This window comes from Podarcis vaucheri (genome assembly GCF_965113315.1).
Source record: "Podarcis vaucheri genome assembly, chromosome: 2".
NCBI lineage: Eukaryota > Metazoa > Chordata > Lepidosauria > Squamata > Lacertidae > Podarcis > Podarcis vaucheri.
This window is the reverse complement of record NC_138760.1, coordinates 26,618,842-26,636,163: the sequence shown is the minus strand read 5'-3', so window position 1 is coordinate 26,636,163 and position 17,322 is coordinate 26,618,842. Positions and strand designations below refer to the sequence as shown.

At 44.3% G+C, this 17,322-nt stretch overlaps 1 protein-coding gene across 1 annotated transcript; it reads left to right on the top strand.

The window, feature by feature from the left end:
* Positions 1-1,792: 1,792 nt before the first annotated feature.
* Positions 1,793-8,499, top strand: DDX5 (DEAD-box helicase 5). The gene is made up of 13 exons (XM_082213728.1): positions 1,793-1,950; positions 3,143-3,308; positions 3,429-3,525; positions 3,620-3,753; positions 3,840-3,905; positions 4,554-4,695; positions 4,820-4,980; positions 5,090-5,262; positions 5,402-5,512; positions 5,885-5,946; positions 6,051-6,110; positions 7,292-7,516; positions 7,832-8,499. Exons 1-13 carry the CDS (start codon positions 1,919-1,921, stop codon positions 8,203-8,205), a joined length of 1,803 nt encoding a protein of 600 aa, XP_082069854.1. The 5' UTR covers positions 1,793-1,918; the 3' UTR covers positions 8,206-8,499.
* Positions 8,500-17,322: the final 8,823 nt, after the last annotated feature.

Genomic DNA, 17,322 nt, shown 5'->3' with positions numbered 1-17,322 from the left:
TGCCGTGACAATAGAATTGGACTTTCCAAAGTGGGTACCATGGAGAGCAGGCCTTTTGTTAGAGGGCAGCACCTGAGTTTTCTAGAAGGCTGATTAACGAAGAATTGATGCTTTTGAATTATGGTGCTGGAGGAGACTCTTGAGAGTCCCATGGACTGCAAGAAGATCAAACCTCTCAATTCTTAAAGAAATCAGCCCCGAGTGCTCACTGGAAGGGCAGATCCTGAAGCTGAGGCTCCAATGCTTTGGCCACCTCATGAGAAGACTCCCCGGAAAAGACCCTGATGTTGGGAAAGATTGAGGGCACAAGGAAAAGGGGACGACAGAGGACGAGATGGTTGGACAGTGTTCTCGAAGCTACCAGCATGAGTCTGAGCAAACTGCGGGAGGCAGTGGAAGACAGGAGTGCCTGGCGTGCTCTAGTCCATGGGGTCACAAAGAGTCATAGAATAGAATCATAGAATCATAGAGTTGGAAGAGACCACAAGGGCCATCGAGTCCAACCCCCTGCCAAGCAGGAAACACCATCAGAGCACTCCTGACATATGGTTGTCAAGCCTCTGCTTAAAGACCTCCAAAGTAGGAGACTCCACCACACTCCTTGGCAGCAAATTCCACTGTCGAACAGCTCTTACTGTCAGGAAGTTCTTCCTAATGTTTAGGTGGAATCTTCTTTCTTGTAGTTTGGATCCATTGCTCCGTGTCTGCTTCTCCGGAGCAGCAGAAAACAACCTTTCTCCCTCCTCTATGTGACATCCTTTTATATATTTGAACATGGCTATCATATCACCCCTTAACCTCCTCTTCTCCAGGCTAAACATGCCCAGCTCCCTTAGCCGTTCCTCATAAGGCATCGTTTCCAGGCCTTTGACCATTTTGGTTGCCCTCCTCTGGACACGTTCCAGTTTGTCAGTGTCCTTCTTGAATTGTGGTGCCCAGAACTGGACACAGTACTCCAGGTGTGGTCTGACCAGAGCAGAATACAGTGGCACTATTACTTCCCTTGATCTAGATGCTATACTATTGATGCAGCCCAGAATTGCATTGGCTTTTTTAGCTGCCGCGTCACACTGTTGGCTCATGTCAAGTTTGTGGTCAACCAAGACTCCTAGATCCTTTTCACATGTACTGCTCTCAAGCCAGGTGTCACCCATATTGTATTTGTGCCTCTCATTTTTTTTGCCCAAGTGCAATACTTTACATTTCTCCCTGTTTAGTCGGACACGACTAAACAACAAATGTTGATTTTTATAGATTGTGGGGGCAGCTGCCCCTCCCTTGGCTACGCCCATAGCGGGTGCTGTACTTTTCCTGGAAACCTATGCGCTATGAAGGGCTTCCTTCATTACCATCGCTTTGAAAGGCTCCCTAAGCCGGGAGGAGTTCACCATTACCGTTAATCGCACGAAATTTCTCTTCCCGGGGGCGCAGGCAGCTCGCTCCCTAAGCCGTGCGGGGGGCGACCCTCCTTTCGCTTTTAAATGGGGGGGGGGAGTAGCGTAAAGTGGAGGGGTTGGAAGCCCTACAGGTCGTTTCAGGCCGAGACTCTTCCTGGGCCGGCGTTGATGGCAGGCCGGACAAGGAGAGCCGCTTCCGTTTGGCCTAGTTTACAGCCACCCGGCACGCCGGCCGGCCGGCTTCGAGGACGAGAACGTGCGCGTGCGCGCCCCCTTCCCTGCCCCGCCTTTCGAGGAACAGCAGAGGAGAATCTTGCGGGGGCGGGGGAAGAGGGCGCGAACGAGCTCGTCGCTGACGTCACGAGCCGGCTTCCCGGCATTCGCGGCGGCGCCGGGTATATAACCGGCATCCGCCCGGCCGGACCCTCCCCATTCAGTCGCCCTCGTCATCGGCGTTTCGCTTTGTGGACCGTCCGTGCCGTTTCATCCTCGACGTCTTGATCGCCGCCGTCGTCGTCAGCATGCCTGGGTATTCCAGTGAGAGGGACCGCGGGTGAGCCTGAGGGGCTCGGTTCACTTAACACGCGGCCGGCTCCCCGAGGCTCCCGTCTTAAAATGCCGTCTGGGGCTGGGATGGCGGGGGTCGTTAAAATGGCGGCGGCGAGAAACGGCCGTTTCCCGGCGACCGCTCGAGGCGCGCGGAATGAGGGGAGGGGGCGGAGGAAGAAGGATGACCGACCGCCTCAGGGACGTCGTCGCTGGCCGAGGCCCGATAGTTAGGGTGGCGGGGGGGGGGAGAAGCGGGAGGTTAATTTGACGATGGTGTTCCGCTGAGGGGGCGAGAGAAAAAAATGCGATTTAGGCGGGGGGCGGGGAAGAGAAGCGCAGCGGGCAGGAGGCAGAAAAGGACGTGCGGACTGGGGTTTATCTTCTCGCCGAAACCGGTTTCCCCTCTCCCCTTTTTTTTGTCTCTGGACTCGGGCGGATGTCAATGGCTGGCTGGCCCCGCCATGCGGTGACCGAGGGGGAAATCAAAATGCCGGCGGCTGCCTTTGTTCCTCCTCCGTCTGCTTCTCTCTATCCCCGCCCCGGCGTCAAAATGGACGCGCCGACTAGAAAATGTGGCGTAGACGGAAAAGACAAAAGCGGGAGGGAGGGAGAGAGAGATGGAGGGAGGGGGGAGACGCCTCTCGGCCTCCTTTGTGTGCGGCTTGGCGCGTTTGGGCGGGCGGCCTCCCGCGGCGCCACCCCTCTCCCCTGCCACGCGCCCCGGACAAAAAAGCCCAGTCTAGAAATGGGATTAATTTAGGGGACGGGGGGTAGGCTAAGCGGGATTTAGAAGCCCTTTTGGGTGCGCGCAGGCGCCTTAAGCGCCGTGCTTCGAATTTCTCCCCCGGCTCTGAATGAAGTGTTAATATACGTGTCTAAAAAGAGAAGTAGCCTAATCCCGCCGCTTGAAAAAGCTAGCTTCTTACCGGAACCGTGTAGGTTTCATAACCATCCCCGCCCACTTAGGAGCCTGACGCAAAGAGGGAGTGCCCGGCAATTACCGACGGCGACGTTTGTTTTTGTAGCGTTAACCCAACTTCAGTTCTCTTTTCTAGTATCCTACCAGTTCTGAACCTTACTGTGTTTTTAACTTTTGGGTTGGAAGCTATGGGGGTACACAGATACCAGCGATCGTTTTTTAATATGTCCCTTAACCATGGCTACTTACGACACTGAATTAAAATTTGCTTTGGCAGGTTTGGTGGCCCTCGTTTTGGAGGAAGTCGAGGGGGATCTTTAGGTGGGAAGAAGTTTGGGAACCCTGGAGAAAAGCTTACAAAGAAAAAATGGAATCTAGATGAGCTTCCTAAATTTGAGAAGAACTTCTACCAGGAACATCCTGATGTTGCCAGACGTCCTATGGTATGAAAACTACTAACTTTGTAGACAATGTTGCTTGGATTGTGCTGTAAGTAAAGCGTACTTAAATCACTGCTTTAGTGACTATTATGCCTGATGAGTCATGGTTTTTTTTATTTGCAGCAAGAGATTGAACAATACAGAGCAGGAAAAGAGATCACAGTTAAAGGCCACAATTGTCCAAAACCAGTTATGAATTTCTATGAAGCTAACTTTCCAGGTAAGTAGTAAATTTATTGGTAGTAAATACATATTTGTATACACCTCTTTAATAAAGTTGTTGGACTTAACTAGCATACTTCCTTGTATTTTAGCAAACGTTATGGAAGTTATTCAGAGACAGAACTTTACGGAACCAACTGCTATTCAGGCACAAGGTTGGCCTGTTGCCTTGAGTGGACTGGATATGGTTGGCGTAGCACAAACTGGATCGGGGAAAACACTGTCTGTAAGTACTTCTGTTTAGCTGTTCAGATGATTTAAATGAATGATATTTTTTTCCTTGAACTAAGATCCTTCCTTTTCCCCCAACAGTATTTGTTGCCTGCCATAGTACACATAAACCATCAGCCATTCCTAGAACGAGGAGATGGGCCCATTGTAAGTATTGAGCAACATGAAATTTGTTGTGTGGTGGGGGTAACGAGAACTTAAACTTGGATGTCATGACTGTAGAAACTTGTATTTGTGATAGGATCAAGCTGAAAGTTTGTATTTTTGATCTTTGGGCTCATGTTGGGTGCAGCTTGAACAGGACTAAAACAGGGGCAGGGATCTCTCTTAAAGTTCTGCGAATAAATAATGGGAGCATGTCTATTTCATTATCTTTTTAAGCTGCTGAGTCTTCTCAGCAGCTTCCATTTTTTCCCTAGAGTGCCACAGAACAGTACTGCCACTGCAGTATTGATGAGTTTAGCTTTGCTCTCTATGACCTTCCAGTGGCCAAATTCCTTGTTACTGTAGTATAAACACAGTTCATTACATCTTCTATAGCAGTTGTTGAAACCACACGATTTATTTGTCCATCACAAACTTGCAGACAGATGGAAAAACGCTAACCAGAAGGCATAAAGTCGTAATGAGCTTTACTGCCAGAAGTGAATCTGCACCAGTGTGTTTACTTTACTTTGAAGAATGAAGTAAAAAAGTGAATGAAGTAAAAAATAGAATATCCTATCATTTTCAGTGCAATCTGTACCAGTAATTACCCAGAGTACAGTATGACTATATTTGTACTTCTGTTCACAGTGTTTGGTGCTGGCACCAACTCGAGAGCTGGCTCAACAGGTGCAGCAAGTGGCTGCAGAATATGGCAGAGCCTGCCGTTTGAAGTCTACTTGTATTTACGGAGGTGCTCCTAAGGGACCACAAATACGTGACCTGGAAAGAGGTATGAAAATGACAGCTGAGCAACGTTCTAGTATGTTAAGCCTCACCATGATAGCTTATAAGCTACAAAGAGTGTAAAATCATTTTGAGAAATGACTACTAAGTAACTTACATTTTGCTTTCAGGTGTGGAGATTTGCATTGCAACACCTGGTAGGCTCATAGACTTCTTGGAAGCTGGAAAAACCAATCTCCGGCGATGCACTTACCTTGTTCTTGATGAAGCTGACAGAATGCTTGATATGGGATTTGAGCCTCAGATTCGAAAAATTGTAGAACAGATTAGAGTAAGTTCACACTTTTATTGGACACAGTTGGGAAGTTGTGCCCATGAACTTGCTAGTTCTAGGAGCTGGGCAACTGACAGAATGTTAAAAAATATCCATTTACTTCCAGCCTGACAGGCAGACTCTGATGTGGAGTGCAACATGGCCCAAAGAAGTTAGGCAGCTTGCAGAAGATTTCTTAAAAGAACATGTACACATCAACATTGGCGCATTGGAACTAAGTGCAAACCACAATATTCTGCAGATAGTGGATGTATGTCATGATGTAGAGAAAGATGATAAGTAAGTAAAATTGGAAATGCTTTTGGTTGAAAGAATAGTTGAAGCATTCTGCGGATCTTTAAATGCCTTATACTCTGAAGGCATTTGCATTAATCCCATACTTCTGAAAGTTTTTGATACTACTGTTTCCTTACAACAGGCTTATTCGGTTGATGGAAGAAATAATGAGCGAGAAAGAAAACAAAACTATTGTCTTTGTGGAGACCAAAAGAAGATGTGATGATCTTACTAGAAAAATGAGGAGAGATGGGTAAATATTTCCAGTGAACCAAATTAGCATAGGCACTTGAAGGAATAATTCAGCTACTTAAATATGAAAAAAATTGTATACCTGAAATGTGGGGAGGGGTAGCCTATTCCGTGGTACCCATGCTGGTGCTGCAGAACCCAAAGCAGTTATGTCTCCCTAAGATTAATGTAATTCTATATTTCAAGAGCAATGTTTCCCAATAGATTTTTATGAAGTGTCTTCCTGATAAAAGTGGAAGAAATTGTTGGGTTGGGGTGCCATGTACGTTTACTGGCTGTGCAAAGACAAAATAAAAGGTCACTGCTAATGTATTACTGGTTAATTTAGTGACTTTGATAAAAGATACTTATGTGACGGTAAATATTACTGCAGGTGGCCAGCAATGGGTATCCATGGTGACAAAAGTCAACAGGAGCGCGACTGGGTTCTAAATGGTGAGCAATTCAGAACGGCTTCTAAATTATGAATTCAAAGGGTTATTCTACTAGAATACCAAATGTTTTTTAAAAATGAATTAATACAGTTTTCTTTGTTTCAGAATTCAAACACGGAAAGGCTCCTATCCTGATTGCTACAGATGTTGCCTCCAGAGGTCTAGGTTAGTACAACTGTTTTGGGTGACAGACAACTTTAAAGAAAGTTCGTTGCTTTCTTTAACCTCTGCATTTTTCTAAGTTTTTTCACATAAAGGTGCAGTCTTTGTGGCAAGGCCTAGGCATGACAATCGGAGGACTCGAGGGGGATGGAGGACTAGTGGAAGTGATCGTCTGGACGCTTCCAGTCCAATAGAGAGGTGAAAGTTGAACATTGTGTGCCAGTAATCTTCAAAAGGCAAAGACAAAAACTACGAGCCCATAAACTGTTCTCTCAAACGGTAGCATCATTCACGGTTCACTTTTGCCCGGTTATTTCTACTGTTCCATGCTTTGCATGACTGCCATGGTGCACTGCTGTTTAGTCTGTGTGCATACTGTTTGCTGTGGTCCATGAGTCTTTGGATTTCAGTGAGTTTGCTGAAATGTCGAAGAATAATTAAACTACAGTGATCTCTGGTTTTTTTTTCCAACCTTTGAAATGGAGAGAGAGCAGCTTTAAAATGTACTGAGCCTTGTACAAATTGGTGAGTACTGGCACATGAAATTTGAAAGTCCACCTCTCAATTTTACAAGTTGGGGTGGGAAAAGCAGTGGCTTTTCAAACCTGGAGTTCCTCCGTCACCTATACCCTAACCGTCATGTCGAGACCTGCCAGAGAGAGACACACACTCAAGTGAACGCTGGCTTCTTGGAAGCGCTTGCCTAGACGAGACACAGTGCATGAAAACAACTTGATGACCTTTCGGGGACAGGTATGTTTTTCTTGCAGCTGCGGTTGAAAGGTCTTGGCAAGACAAGCAGTGTGGCCCTCTATTAGAGCTTCTGGTGTGTGGCAAGACCTCATTTTTTTATACCGAGGTCCTTGGGAGCACACGGAAGAGGCTACTGTGAACTTATTTGGTCTTACTGCAAGAAGCATTCAGATGTCACTTGACTTGTTAGGGGCACTCTGGTAAGGATTTAGATCATGGGGTGAATTGCAAAGAGGTTCAGAGGAGGGAGAGCATCCATGATCTCAGGTGTTGTGGTTTTTATTTTTACTTTTTTCAGGAATAGATAATTAACATTCTTTACAGCAGTTACCATCTTAAAATCTATTACTGTCTAACTTGCTTTTTCATCTGGCTGTTGTGGTGTGCAAAATTTTGTACATTGCTTTTTGCCGCACTGCAACACTTTACAGATGTGGAAGATGTGAAATTTGTCATCAATTATGACTACCCTAACTCCTCTGAGGACTATATCCACCGAATTGGACGAACTGCCCGCAGTACCAAAACAGGCACAGCATACACATTCTTTACACCTAACAATATAAAGCAAGTAAGCGACCTCATCTCTGTGCTTCGTGAAGCAAATCAGGCAATCAACCCAAAATTGCTCCAGTTGGTTGAAGACAGAGGTTCAGGTAAATCTTGTCTTAGTATGGTATTTCTAGCATTTGATTCTTCCATTGCATGTGTTATTTAATAGACATCAGAATTCCTTTTTGCCCTAAAATAGATCTTCCTTGTAATATCACAGTAGAAAATAACTCTTTAACAGTAGCTTTCAGTGCTTAAATATGTAACCAGTAAAGTTGTGTTCAGTTCTAGTCCTATTTCTTTGTGGTTGTATCGTTTTTAAGCTTTTTCAAAATGCAACTTTTGCCTTGCTCCTGTTAGGAGTTGGAGGTCCCAAATTGCAACTAGTTTTCTTAACTTGCCTTCTAATTTTTCTGCAGGTCGTTCCAGAGGTGACCGACGTGACAGATACTCTGCGGGCAAAAGAGGTGGATTTGGTTTTAGAGAGAGGGAAAACTTTGAAAGAACCTATGGTGCAGTGGGCAAGAGAGACTTCGGTGCAAAAGCTCAGAATGGTGGCTATGGTGCTCAAGGTTTTGGTAACGGAACTGCCTTTGGAAACAACTTTGGAGGAGCTGGCATGCAGGGTGGATTTAGGGCTGGCACACCAGCTTATCAGAATGGTTATGATCAGCAGTATGGGAATAACATGGCAAACATGCACGGTGCAATGAACCAGCAGCAGTATGCATACCCTGCAACTGGCACCACGCCAATGATAGGTTATCCAATGCCAGCAAACTATACCCAATAACTTAGAAGTATATTTAAGTGTCTTGTTTTTCATAATTGCTCTTTATATTGTGTGTTGAGACAGGATAGTTATTTAAAATCTTATGGAACATGCAGACGTGTCTGCAGTGCAGCTGTTAACTATGGTGCACTTTTCCGCTATTTAAGTTGAATATTCTCTACATTCCTGAACAATTTTTAGTTTTTTGTACTAGAAAATGCAGCCAGTGTTTTCACAAAGTAAATGTACAGTGATTTGAAATACAGCAACTGGGGGCAATGCATGGCCTTCCAATAAAGATATTTGAAAACACAATTGGTGTTCTATATGATTCTGCGCACAAATAAATTAAGCAAGCTGACGATCAGTGGTGAACGCTTTCTATCTAATGGGAGGAGGGGAGGGGACTCGTACTTGGAAGGACAAGAAAGGCTTCATGAAGTGGCTGAACCCTGCCGTTTAACTACTTTGAGCTCTTCATTTTGCTCTAGCTGCTATCCAACTAAATGGTTGAAAATGATGGGTTGGTGTGGACTGGCAGTAGCTCCCACAATGTTAATGTTTTGGTCAGTCCTTCATGTCTTAACTGCCCCCCCCCATCCCTACATTTTTCTTGGCGGTTTAGGAGACAAAATATCATTTCTCAAACTTTCCTTTGCAGCACAGGGAAACCTGATTGGCTAATAAAGTAAAGTAACCAAATTTCCGGTGTCCTAGCCTGTGGTGGAAGGCTGGATGATGAACCTTAGCTTTGTGTTGGATTTCCTTTGCTAAAAATATTTCATAACCTCAGGATTTTGACATGGTGATCTCAGACATGCTTTGTCTTGCATTTCCAGTTTACTGGTTCACCCATAATAGGATTACTCGGATTCACTGTAACATAACAATGCCTGATTTCCCTCCATCCTTGATAACAAGCTCAGCAGGTTTAATGCTGCTCCATAAGCTCCACCTAATGGAAGTAGGTTATAACCATGATTTAACAAATCTTGTATGATGGAAATTTCCACTGGCCTGCTGATGAGTCACAGTGCCAAACGAGAATAATTAATGCTGGCAAAGCAGCCTTCCGTACTTCATCCAGTGGAGTATACTTTTAAATCTGGTTTACTGATTAGTAACTCAACAAGAGGCAGTCAACCACAACAAGATTTTTGTTTGTTTGTTTGCTTTATACCTAAATCTCCAGTGCAGGGCCCTAAGGGGTCTGGAGTTTCAGCATTAGACCCACAAGTTTCAGCCAAATGACTTCAGAGACATGTAACACTTTGCTGTGCAAAGTTTACACATAATGTTCTGAATTGGAAGTGCGTATCTGACTAATCTGTTCACAGATCCCAAGATGGTGAAAGAAGGAAGGAACATGTTGCTTATGCAGGAGAGTTTCACACTCCTGTTACCAACTCCTATTAGCTGTCCCAGCTACCTATCTGATCTGGCTCCCTTGCTGTCGACACGCCTCCTCTCAAGATGTATCAGCTGTTATCACTTAATCATTTGTTAATGCTGCAGTCTTCTATTTGTGCTCTTTACCTACTAATGGCCCTTGCTTTGATCAGCTTGCTAGCTGTACCCCTCTAACCCAGATCTCTCCCTTGCCTCCCCCCCCAACTTCAGTCCAGCAGCAGTGTCAGCAAATCTGCACACTTATCAGTGCAGGTCATCTTGAGCTTAGGGCAGCATACTTCTTCAGTACTTGCTTGAAGACCTGGCAGGGAGATCTCGCGCATCCCTCAAGGTAAGCCCCACTTAGTTTAATGGGGCTTGCTTCCCAGTGACTGCATAGGTACAGATGCAATATTGGAGGAAGCACTAAAAGTGCTCTCTGTTCCCTAGTCAACACGCGTTTGTCCACATCAGCAACACATGAGCTGAGCTATGGTGATGAAGAAATCGGAGGAACAACTAAAAAAAGAGAGACAAAGGTACACCTTTGGTTGCAGCAAACACCAAGCTAATTTACAGAGTTTTCAAAAAATAGACCAGAGGCAATTGTACTTCATCCAGCAGAGCTTTACTGCTACTGAAGGCAAATGAGCATAATGGTCACAAATCCAATACATTCAGGATTGCCACAGTCCATAAAATCCAGTTGCAGCACTTACAATAAAACTTTTAAAAGACACTTGTAAGACTAAAGCTTAACACGATAGCATGCAGAAACAACACTAGAACAAAGTGCTCCTCCTGGCCTGACTATTCTAGTTGGTACAACCTTGACAGAAAGATAAAACAATCAGTTTAAACCAGCTGTATTCCGCTTCCCAGAAGGAAAAAATCCAAACAAGAACCTTCTGCCTGTTTCTTTCACTTAGAAAGAAACCACCTAGAATCCTCTTGATTTAATCAGAATAGGAAAAATCTCTACACATCAGATCATTGCTTTCTGTACTAAGAAATGAAAACTGACATTCCCCCCCCCATTTATTAGGTGCAGGAAGTATTTATATATAAAACACCTATAGAAAAACATTGCATGCACACCTTCCACAGGAATAAAACCTAGCCTTTTGTTGCTAGACCTGCAATTCAGCAGCAGAAAAAAAGTTTTATTTAACCAGGTGCTTCTGTTACTCTAACCTTCCTGCCTCGTATGTTCCTAAAGCCTTAGCGATCATGGAGATCAATAGGATCTGACACAAAACTTTCTTTTCCTGTCTTTACTAGCAATCACAGCACACCACAGTCCTCATTCTACTTTTAATTTGAAAGCTGCCATAGCTGAGTGTCTTGTCTCCATCAATGCCTACCACATTCTACCTAACTCTGGCTATGGTTTCATTTACTCTTGTCTTGGATGCTTGGCATGTAAAATGTTTTTACTGAACCGTTTTTTTACCTAAATGAGTCACCCCTTGGTTCGAATTGAGAACATATTTTAAAATACATCTGGGGTGCAAATGGGCACTGTCCAAATAAATCAATAGAGAAACTCTTAAGATTTCAGCACAGCTGTGATTGGACAGCATTAGCAAAAAGCGGAACTCATGATCTTCCTAACTCAGGTCTTTTGTAATCCATTACCGTACAGTATCTCCATAATGCAAGTTGGAGGAGACTAGCTGAGAAAGTGGTTTACAACAGCCCTATAATGTATAATTTGAGGTCAGGTTGTGGGCAGGAGACTGCTTTTCAACATTGCAATGTGTACTCTGCTTCTATTACCATGCTGGAAATGAGTATGAGAGAAGCTTATAACATCCCTGCAGTGTTGTCCATTGTTACTCCCACATTTCAAGTTGAGAATCCCGAGAGAGAAGCTTACGATACTGTAAAAACTAGAGGTCAAATGTGGGGTTGAGATTTGTATGGCTTTCCACTCAAAATTCATATAATCCCCTCCCATCGAGTTGCAGCAAATTCAACTACATTCATTCATTGATATATTAATAGTCCACTCTTTCATTGTATGTCAAGGCAGTGTACAGTATATACATGGTCATAATAAAACTAGTAATTTTTTTACAAACAAATTGTAAACAAATTAAGACATTAGCAGGATTATTGTAAAAACTTGCAGTTTCTAAAACAGATGAGGAAAAGAATAAATAGAGTTACGTGGGATATGCAGAAGTAGAAAAGGAAGGTAAAATCATGGAACCTCGGAAGGGGAAGGGAAGTCAAGAATTGGTGAGAATTGTTTTGATTTTTTTATTGAAATGCTTATTTGTTAAAAATGAAAATTATAAACTTATAAAAATTAAAACCAGTAAAGCACAAATTAAGAGCATCAATAAGGTAAAGGTAAAGGTACCCCTGCCCGAACGGGCCAGTCTTGACAGACTGTGGGGTTTGTGCGCCCATCTCACATTTATTGGCCGGGGGCCAGCGCTGTCCGGGGACACTTCCGGGTCACGTGGCCAGCGTGACATCGCTGCTCTGGCGAGCCAGAGCCGCACACGGAACGCCGTTTACCTTCCCGCTGGTAAGCGGTACCTATTTATCTACTTGCACCCAGGGGTGCTTTCGAACTGCTAGGTAGGCAGGCGCTGGGACCGAACAGCGGGAGCGCACCCCGCCGCGGGGATTCGAACTGCCGACCTTTCGATCGGCAAGCCCTAGGCGCTGAGGCTTTAACCCACAGCGCCACCCGCGTCCCTACAAGAGCATCAATAGTGGCTGGTAAAAAGAGGCAGGGAATTGTGTTGTAAAGGCCTGTTCAAACAATAGTTTTTATGAGAAAAACCTAAAATGCAAGGACAGCTCTCACCAAACTCCAGGCCTCCTGTGACACATGTAGCACCCAGCTAGATTCCTAGGCCTACTGCTTTGACTGCTGAGTTGTTGACGGACACCACTTTGAAACGCCCCAAAAGGAGGTTGCAATCTTATCCACACTTACCTGGGAGCCAGCTCTTTTGAACTCAGTATGTATTAATGTGCTGCCCTGGTTCACCAGAAGCGGCTTAGTCATGCTGGCCACATGACCTGGAAGCTCCCTCAGCCAATAAAGCAAGATGAGTGCTGCAACCCCAGAGTCGATCACGACTGGACCTAATGGTCAGGGGTCCCTTTACCTAAGTATTAATGCATACATATGATTGTGCTGAAAAGGTCTTGTATGAAAAACAAAGACTAATGTCTTCCCCTAAGATGATAGAATTTGCAAAGCTAGCAGGTTTAACATACAGAATAAGAGAACAAGAAGAGACTATATAAAGAGGAGTGGAAAATCTTTGCTGAGTATTTGGAAAATAACTGTACAGCTGAAGATGCAGCATTAGGATAAATTCAACAGTGTGATTAATATTCGAATGATGTAAACTGGAGAATGACTAAAATGGTTACAGTAAAATATGCAGGAATGCTAGGCAAATAAAATGAACCATGGAAGGAGGAAAGTCACTGGATATATGCTATTATGTGTTATATGAATTCTGAGGTCTCAAAAATAGGATATATGTTCATAAATATACAATGCAAACACACATACGTAAGTATATAAACCATGTTTCTGAAACAGTACAGGAGAGCAATTCTGAAGCCATTTTGACTCTCCCAAATTGACCTCAAATATTTCTCTGCAAGGAGGAAGGAAATGGGAAAAGCTTTCCAATTGTCTTTGGACTGTAGGGGCTTACACCTCCCTGCAAATACTGTCTGGCAAGTATCTGATAAACTGAGAAAACTATCAATATGTGTAAGAGATTAAGGAACTAAGGTATTTACCATCTCCAAACAATGGTCCTACCCAGAAAATGCAAACGAGTAAGGCATTGTCAGGTATCCTGGCAGAAAGAAGAGAAGCAACACTCAATTTTCTGCCCGAGACCCATCTCCTGTGATGTATGTATGATGTTTTGGGCTGCAGGGTGGGCAATTTCAAAAGTCTTTATAGGAGCTTTGCACACCATTGTTCTAGGTTTCTCTTGCCTCCTTGCTAGGAGGAGAGGGGACTCTGTTGCAACAGAAAAATAAAGGTTTGCCTTACTTTTCACTGGATCTGGCCCCCATCCATTCATCTCTGACCGATCATAAGCTTTAGAGGACTCAGTCCCTTGGGGAGTTGGCCAGCAAAAGCCAATTACCTCTATTTTTCCACATGTAAAATGTTTGAGATGAATAATTTGAAAACTTATTAATAATAATAAAAAACCAAGAATCCTCTGACAGCATACAAATTAATCTGGTTTACCTGACCTGGCTGCAGCCAAGCACAGACAACCAACCACACCCTGCCCCCCAATACCTCAGTAGCAAGGAAATGTAATAAACGTATAGAATGAGAACCTACCCAGTTGATGCTGACACAAAACCCCACATTTACACTATACAAAATAATATAAGGCTCTCCCCACCCTCCTTTTCCCCAATCTTATACTGTACTCAACACAAAAGCCTCACAAAAAAGGTTGCTGATTTGTAAGAAAAGCTGTACAACCTGAAAAAAGACGAGGTATGTACCTTTGTAGACCAAGAAAATCATATATATATATATATATATATATATATATATATTTGCTTTCGTAGATTTTCACGGGTACAGGAATGCAGGTTTTGGTGTCTTCGGGTGTCTTCCCGTGTAAGAGTCGGGGTGTCTGTGCGACGTTTCGACGAGGTCTCACTCGTCATCTTCAGGCTGGTGCTTTCGGCTTCTTGTTACTGGAACAGAGCAGAGTCTGGTGTTTGAGTTCCTATAAATACTGTTGAGGGGTGTGGTGTATAGCCTCCAACGTTCTGGGCAAAGAGGAAGTTCCTAGATTAGTGTGCCTTTTCTTCTTTTGTTCCTTAATTACTTGAGGGATATCTTGGGTGATTTCATGAGTGATATTCAGAATATCACTGGGTGGGTCATTAAGTGTAGATTAGTTGCTAAAGCTTTCGTGTCTTGACCTCTTGAGCTTGTGAAGAGTTTTTCTGAGAAGATGGCTGTGCTGCATTTAGTTGTGCTCTGGCTTGGCTTCGTGTATAGGGGCGAGCTATGGTTTTGTGCCTTGTGCCAGCCAGATCAGTGTAGGGATTGCAGGGGGGTGCAGCATCCGGAGGTGCCACTATAGTTTGGCTACTGGATGGAGTCTGTAATATGTCTGTGGAGAGGGTCTGGGTTTGGGTCTGGTGTGGTTGATTGGTGACGGCGTTCTGTGTGCCTCTGGTTCTGGTGTCGGTTTTTGTGGGGAGGGCTAATTTCCAGATGTCTGGCAGGCGGGACGTGTCGTCACGCTTGTTCATGTTGTGAGGGTGTTTCTCTATCTCGATGGCTTCCATGATTATTCTCTTGTGGTGATGTTCCATGTTAAAGAGCAATTTGGAATCTGCAAAATTAATTTCATGTTTTTTCTTCTTTTTTGACGGCATTCTTGTGTTCTGCGATACGTGCATTTATTCGTCTGTTTGTTTGTCCAATGTACGTGGCTGGGCAGACTTTGCAGGGTATTTCATAGACCCCTTGGTTTTCCAGCTGGATTTTGTCTTTTGGGTTTCTGAGGATATTGGCTATTTTTTGGTTGGTGCAGAAGGCTGTTTTGATATTGTGTTTATGGAGGATTTTGCTGATTTTGTCTGTAGTGCCCTTGATATAAGGAAGGAGGGCCATGCCATTGTTTTCTTCTGTGTCTTGGTTTTTGGGGGGTGTTTCTTTTTGGATTAGCTTCGTAACCCTGTTTTTCTGGTATCCATTGGCGATTAACACATTTGAGAGATTCTGTAACTCAGTTGTCAAGTGGTCTTTGTCAGCCAGGCGTTTGGTTCTGGAGATGAGAGTCTTGGCTACGGAGTTTATTTGTGCAGGGTGGTGGTGTGATTGTGCATGTAAGTAGCGGTTGGTGTGTGTTTTTTTCCGGTAGATAGTGTGTCCTAGGGAGCCATCAGGTTTTTTGTAGATTAGGACGTCAAGAAAGGGGAGTTGGTTGTTGTCTTCTATTTCCATAGTGAATTGTATTTTGGGGTGTAGGCTGTTGAGATGTGTGAGGAAGCTATCTAGTTTTTCTTTCCCGTGTGGCCAAATTACAAAGGTGTCGTCAACATATCTGAGCCAAAGTTTGGGTTTGTGTTCTGACTTGTCTAAAGCATTGGTTTCAAAGTGTTCCATGTACAAATTTGCGATGACCGGTGAGAGGGGTGATCCCATAGGTGCTCCTTCTATCTGTTTGTATCTTTGTCCATTGTGGATGAAGTACGTGTTGGTTAGGCAGTGGTTGCTCAGGTCCAGGATGTATTTGGGGGGGTTGTATTTGTTTTGAATGGCTGTCAAGGCTTCATTAATGGGCACTTGAGTGAAGAGAGATACAACATCGAAGCTCACAAGTAGGTCATCGGGATGTAGGTGTTGTTTCTTTATTGTTTCTATGAACTGGAAGGAGTTAGTAACGTGTGAAGCGATGGATTCTGCATATGGCTGAAGTTGCTTAGCGAGCAATTTAGCGAGATTTTGTAGAGGTGAGCCTATGGAGCTGACTATTGGTCTGAGTGGTGTTCCTTCTTTGTGTATCTTGGGGAGACCGTAGAGTTTGGGGCATCTGGATGATTTTTCTCTGGGGATGATTCTTAGCTGGATTTCTTCACTGATAGGAGAGGCTTTTATTTTGGATTTGGTGGTTTTTTCCAGATAGGTGGTGGGATCTGTTTTTATAGGTTGGTAGGTAGGGTCTTGGAGTAGATTTGATAGTTTTGCTTGGTAGTCCGATGTGTTCATCACAACAGTGGCGTTGCCTTTGTCTGCTGGGAGAATGATTATGTTGTTGTCTTTCCTCAGGTTGGTGAGTGCTTTCTGTTCTTCTTTGTGTAAATTGCTTCTGGGTGGTTTGCTGGAGCAGAGGATGTTGGTGACTTCAAGTCTGATTTTATTGGCTTCATCTGGGTCGATTTTGGTCAGGCTAGCTTCGACTCCGCATATGATGTTTTCCGTGGGGATGCGTCTCGGGGCGACTGCAAAGTTGAAACCTTTGGAGAGTACTTTGGTTTCAGTTGGGGTGAGGATCCTGTTTGATATGTTATGTACTGTTTGTTTCATGGGTTGTTGTGGAGGGTGGCTGGGCTTCTGGCGTTTCTCTAGTTTGTAGAGTTTGTTGGTGTGTCTGTCTGTCTTATGTGAGCATATATATATGCTCTGTCTTATGTGAGCATATATATATGCAGGTTTTGGTGTCTTCGGGTGTCTTCCCGTGTAAGAGTCGGGGTGTCTGTGCGACGTTTCGACGAGGTCTCACTCGTCATCTTCAGGCTGGTGCTTTCGGCTTCTTGTTACTGGAACAGAGCTGGAAGGTTTCCTCCCCGTAGAGGTGAGATATTTGCTTTCGTAGATTTTCACGGGTACAGGAATGCAGGTTTTGGTGTCTTCGGGTGTCTTCCTGTGTAAGAGTCGGGGTGTCTGTGCGACGTTTCGACGAGGTCTCACTCGTCATCTTCAGGCTGGTGCTTTCGGCTTCTTGTTACTGGAACAGAAGCCGAAAGCACCACACACACACACACCACACAAACAACCCTGTTAGGCAGAGAGAATTTCATTGCTTATGTGGGGATTTGAACCTTGCTCTTCCCAAACCTAGTCTGACACTCTGAGGTAGATTATAGTAGGAAAAAACCCAAAACCTTATTCTCCCTACAGGCCACACAAGAGCGGGGAACCCCCCCCCCCACTAAAACCGGAAACCAGCCCAGTGGTTGCGTCTAGGAAGTTACGTCTCTATGCACCCGCCT